At 39.6% G+C, this 5,691-nt stretch overlaps 1 protein-coding gene across 1 annotated transcript; it reads right to left on the bottom strand.

Annotated features, from left to right (window-relative positions):
• Nucleotides 1–3,745: 3,745 nt before the first annotated feature.
• Nucleotides 3,746–4,825, bottom strand: LOC105908969 (trace amine-associated receptor 13c-like). The gene has a single exon (XM_031581793.2). It carries the CDS (start codon nucleotides 4,813–4,815, stop codon nucleotides 3,826–3,828), a length of 990 nt encoding a protein of 329 aa, XP_031437653.1. The 5' UTR covers nucleotides 4,816–4,825; the 3' UTR covers nucleotides 3,746–3,825.
• Between the last annotated feature and the right edge of the window lie 866 nt (nucleotides 4,826–5,691).

Raw genomic sequence — 5,691 nt, 5'->3', positions numbered from 1 at the left:
CGAGTATAAAATTAACCGCAGGCATGGTAAGCGCTCAACCTCTGAGACGACACTCTGCAGAGTTTTTACTCACTCCTTCCTTAGTAATACCTTACTGCACTTGCAGTAGGTCTATTCGTAGCCTATTCTAAGGAGTAATTTGCTCCACAGTCTTTTTAAAAAGCTTGTAGCCCCGAGAGCTAGCCTTCTAGCTAGCTAAGTTTCAACTGCAGCTAGCCCTTTTTTCCTTAACACCTAACACCTACTATTTTGTGCTGTCCCTGTCTACATTGTTTACAGTTTGTTTTGTTAGGAACCATTGCCTAGCCCAGCCTTATCCATTATTCGTGTGCAAGTCGTTCACAGCCAAACCTACAAACACATTCACAACTTTGAAATTAGAACTTTATTAACTTCACACACACTGTATCAGCAAACAAACACAACTATGGACAAGTTTCTGATTCGTAAAAGTCAGGCAACCGATGCGCCAGTTGCGAAGAAGCCAAAGCTGAGAGTTATTTGCAGCTTGGTTTCACCGTCATGACTGAGCAACGTCCTCAGTGTGTTTTGTGTGCCGAGGTATTGGCAAATGACAGCATGAAGCCATGCAAATTAAAAAGGCACCTCGACACCAAACACCCTGACCTGAAAGAGAAGCCTGTGGACTTCTTTAAACGTAAACGTGATGGCCTCCAGCAACAACAAACCACCATCTCTAAGCATAGCACTGTCTACAAGCAGTGTCTGGAGGCATCGTATGTAGTTGCTCATAGATTGCTAAGCAAACACTGATTTTGCCAGCTGCGCAAGATGTGTAGAATAATGATTGCTAAACTCAGTGCAATAACTATGTCAAATGACACTGTATCACGCCGAATATCAGAAATCAGTTTGGGTCCTATTTCAAAGAGGACTACCGTTCATTCGCTTGGGTTCGTGAACCATTTCTCTGCTAATCAGACAAGCTGTCAATAGACATGCAAGAGCAGCTTATTGAGCTGAAAAGTGACAGTAGACTTAAGCATCTGTTTACCACCTCCCCTCTTTCTTCATTCTGGGTAGCAATGATGCCGGAATACAATGGCGTCAGTTTAGTGCCAAAACTCACACATGCGAGGAAACGTCTATTCGAGTGAATTTCAGGTTTTCGCAAGCGTGAATTTCTTCTGCGCACTCAATTTTAGCAGCCGCGAGAGGAAATTCAACAACTGCGAGCGCAGAGACTGACATACTCTCTCGCGAAAACTTGGTCTGCTCGCTCAAATTTATCATACGCTCTCGCGAAAATGTTATCTGCTCGCTCGAAAGTATGACTTTTGGCAGTGTGTGGGCGGTTTTGGCAGTGTGTGGGCGGGAACCAAAGGAGGACGGGCTCTTTTCTGATTGGTCTTGCTTTGACAGCAGGAGAGTCATATTCACGACGAACCGTTTACCAAACTCCGTTAAGTAGCTACATATGTCTTTGTATGGTGAAGACTGATATTTAACGACGAACCGAAGTAACGGTACCCATTAAACACGTTTTGAATAAATACTAGTGGTGATTGTAGCATTTGACCCACGATCACTTTATTTATTCCTGGAAAAAGAGTCAGTTCTCGTGACATAGTCGCTGTTATGCCAGTAGGTATTCAGTACATAACATAACAATAACAATAACAAATATTTTCATGTAGGAGAGAAGTGTGCCAGAACATGGCAAGATAAAGACAAAGAAAAGGTCTATGCTTGCCCAAAGTCCACTTGCTACTACATTGCATTCCCCAAAACACAACACAGTGCCAGTGACAATTCCATTAATATATATAAAAGCCAGGTTGTAACAAAATGAGGTCAGCCATTTCAAGCAGATAATTGTGGAAACAGGTTTGAATGTGACATTGTTGGAGTACTGGATTGGGTAGCTTAAAGCATACAGGCGATCCAAAGAAATTAAAGAAACATTATAAATAGATAGAAAGGTAAAATGAAAAGAACACAGTAGATAATAATAGCAAAATACCCTGTACATCTGCATACATAAACCATTTGATATAAACAGTATTGGCAAGACAGTTACTCCAACCATCATGTCAGCTCTAGCAAGAGAAATAATCAAAAAGTTTGTGTGTGGAGCTGCTTGAAGTGCGAGATGGAGATGATCACAAGCAAGTTTCCACACACAGTCAGAATGAGCGCTGCCACCATACATGTATATAAAGAAGTACAGCATACATGTGACATTGGAGCAAAATATCAGTTCATCCACTGTGCTCACATTCATTGGCCTAGTGAGATGTTCAAGAGTAGCTGATCATGTAAAACAAATCTCCCACAGAGAGCAAAATCCCTCCATAGAGTTTCTGGTGGAGACTGTTGTGTTGAGACCTGATTGTGAGGAATGGACTCAGGCTCAAGTCTCAGGCATGCAGTATGAGGCTCCGCTGATAATATTTATATCCTACATCGAGTATAATTTAGATGTCTAGAGACCAGACACAAAAGCCTACTTAAACCAAGCATTTCTGTGGTTCTTTTTGTCACAAATTGCTTGAAAAATTAAATGAAAAATAAATGGAATTTAAATGCCATAATGGTAAAGAATAACTCACCCAAAATATTGTGTGTTGATTATGTTGATTGTTTCTACTCCCACAAAATGTGTTGATTGTCATTAAAGGCCTAAGCATAAAGCCCCAGGTGCACCACTTGAAACTACCTTTACATTTACTAGACTTCAACTACCAGACGTCCACTCAGTGCCAGTGGGCTAACGCCGCCAAACTACATTCATGTTAAGGACATGACATCACAGGTCATGAGTTTGGCCTGAGGAACTATATCCAATCATTCATCCACTTTATTCACCGCGGACTTTACAGTGGAGAGATGCTTACCAAGTAACACTCGCTGGTGTTGATGTAGCTTCAGCACTAACTTGCCAGGGAAGGCCTTTTTGGACCTAGCTTTTACATAGCTTGCAGGTTCTACACTCATCCCATTTTTCTTCACTTTGTTCGTTTTTGTTTTGTTTATGTGGATACTAATGGTGTGCTTACTGTCACTTATGGTAGCTGATCAAAATTGAATGAACAGTCGAGGATGATGCTAGTGCATTAAAATAATATGTCCAGGTGTGTCTGTCTGCTGTATGAGAAGCTCAGACAACTCAAACAAGCAAAAAGACTTGAAACTAATCAGTACATGTATTGTGAATACAATTCACACACACACCCACACACAAATTAATTGTTCTTACTGATCAGGAATAAAACAACCTTTTCTTCCGAGGGTACACGTAACATGATTTACATAGATATAACCCTGAATTAAATTGCACATACAATATGTTATGTCTTAATTCTCAGATTTATAAAACACCGACACCAAACACCATGATTTTTGTACATGATCATGCATCATATCCTCTTTTACAGTTGTCAATGAATGGATGGACACCCTTACTTAACCAGTTATAAAGAAATGCATAATTAGTACCTATATAGATATAATAAATACATAAACCAAACCAAATATGACCAAGCAAGTTGTTCAAATCCGTATTTAGATTTACAGACACTCGCAGGTTGCCTTGCAGCAATGTTCCTGTCTTTAATTATCTCGCCTTTCTTACCATCAAAATCTCATTGTCCCAGTTGCTCAATAGTCTTCCACATCCTGTTTTAGATTTATATCACATGTAAAAGGATAATTGTTTAATCCACATTTGAAGCTTTTTTACAACATTTTGTGCTGATGTGTTCCCATTATATTTATAATGGCTGGAATGATTACATTGTTTTAATTGCAAATGGTTACAAGTGGCATTTACACATGGTAAACACCTCATGGTGGCAGACAAGCTCAGTAACCACTTGAGAGCACATTCATCAGTGAGGAGTCGGTCTTGCATATTCTGAATGTGAAAATTAGTTTCATACTTTTCTGAAACCAAGGATAGAACAGAGCATAAATTAGGGGGTTGATGGTGGAGTTGAGGAAAAAGAGGGTTATCATGATATTCACTACATGGTCATATGACTGGGCTAATACATCAAACAGCAACATACAAATATAATAGGGTATTAAACATATCAGAAAGACTGATACAAGAATTCCAAGAACTTTGGCAGCTTTTCTCTCTGATCTTGTTGAGTCGTAATTGTTCTGGTAGTCCAAAGTTGCCCTGATTGCGACTGCATGCCTTCTAGCTATGAAGAAAACTTTCATGTACAGAATTATAATGGTAGCACATGGTAAAATAAAAACAATTACAAGATCAGCAGTAAACCACAGTTCATTTATGTAAGGAAGACATCTACCCGAACATTTGTGCTTGAAGTTCCCATTAAAGTAAAGAAGTGCACAGTTGTAAAACAGTGACACAATCCAGACATGTGTTGTGATAATAAATGCTAGTAAGAGTGAAACCTTCTTGGAGTAGAGGAAAGGGTTACTTAAGGCAAAGTAACGGTCTACAGCAATGAAAGTAATATTATATATAGAGACAAAAGTTAAATGGAAACTAATCATATTAGAGAAGGAACAAAATGCTGGCTTAAACAGTGAGCAAGATTCAATCCAAATCATTAAATGCACAGGCATCACAAATAAACCCACCAGAAAATCAGACATAGCAAGAGAGAGGATAAGGATATTGGTTGGAGTATGAAGTTGCTTCAAATGACAGACAGAGATGATTACAAATAGGTTTCCAAACATTGTAAATAACACCACAACTGCAGCAAACACATACAGTGACATGTAAGCTGCCTCAGAAGAATATATCTTTGAACAGGATGATTTGAGGGGCAGTAGGCAATTACCTGTACTGTTCATTTCATTAAAGGTCATTTGTCCTGGAGCTTCTTCCCAGTTTAAATGCTTGAAAAAGAAAAAGAAAGTATGTAATGGAAAAAAGGGAAAGACTGGACTAGAGACCAGTTCACCATATAAAGTCAGTCCTGAAAACATGAAAGGTGTCCTTTGTCAAAAAAGGCAATTGCATAGATATTTATAGTTTTGTTCTGTCCCCTCCCTTCACAAAAGGTGTTGTGTTCAGACCAGTAGTATCCAATCGCGTAGCCTTTCCCCGTTGCTCTTTTGAGACTGCTGTGCAGCCTGAAAAAAAAACAGTGCACGAGAGCTGGATGAATATGAATATGTTTACAATTCAATCAGGTACACTGGTAATGCCTAAAATAACCCAGACACTTTTTTAAGGTTTGGTCCACTGATATTTCGATTTGTATGGTAACTTAATCATGTCCGACAGCTAAACTTAACTGTTATCTGTTAGCAATGAAAAATATGTATGTACAGTATTTTACCAGCAGGCAGGCTTTGCTGTATAGCAACAGTTATGGTCTGAGTAACAGAAGTGCGCCTGCTGACAGGATGTGTGTAAGGACTGATGGTGAAGATGGGCATATCTGGCCCTCATTCCTAGCAGATCTGATGCTACAAGGGGACACAACCTTCAAAGTGGTTCCAGTGGCAACCACCGACTCACTGCTTACCTACGATGACCCTTAATTCTCGTTCAAAACGATGTGTCTACATTCAAAAGCGAGCAGAGAAGGAAGGTGTTATGTCTGCAGTGGTGTAAAGCCTGCATACTTATGTCAAGCCTGCTACTTGCGAACCAAGCCTTGGGGCCTAAGCTGCTGCTCATTTATCTAACATCTAACTGTGCCGACCTACCTCACCTTACAATTCCTTTTTTGGTTC

Source organism: Clupea harengus, chromosome 15 (assembly GCF_900700415.2).
Source record: "Clupea harengus chromosome 15, Ch_v2.0.2, whole genome shotgun sequence".
NCBI lineage: Eukaryota > Metazoa > Chordata > Actinopteri > Clupeiformes > Clupeidae > Clupea > Clupea harengus.
Note: the sequence above shows the minus strand (reverse complement) of the source record. Positions and strands in the feature narration are given on the sequence as shown.

Coding starts and splice junctions, on each gene's coding strand:
- LOC105908969 (XM_031581793.2), bottom strand. CDS start 4,815: ATGACCTTTAATGAAATGAACAGTACAGGTAATTGCCTACTGCCCCTC.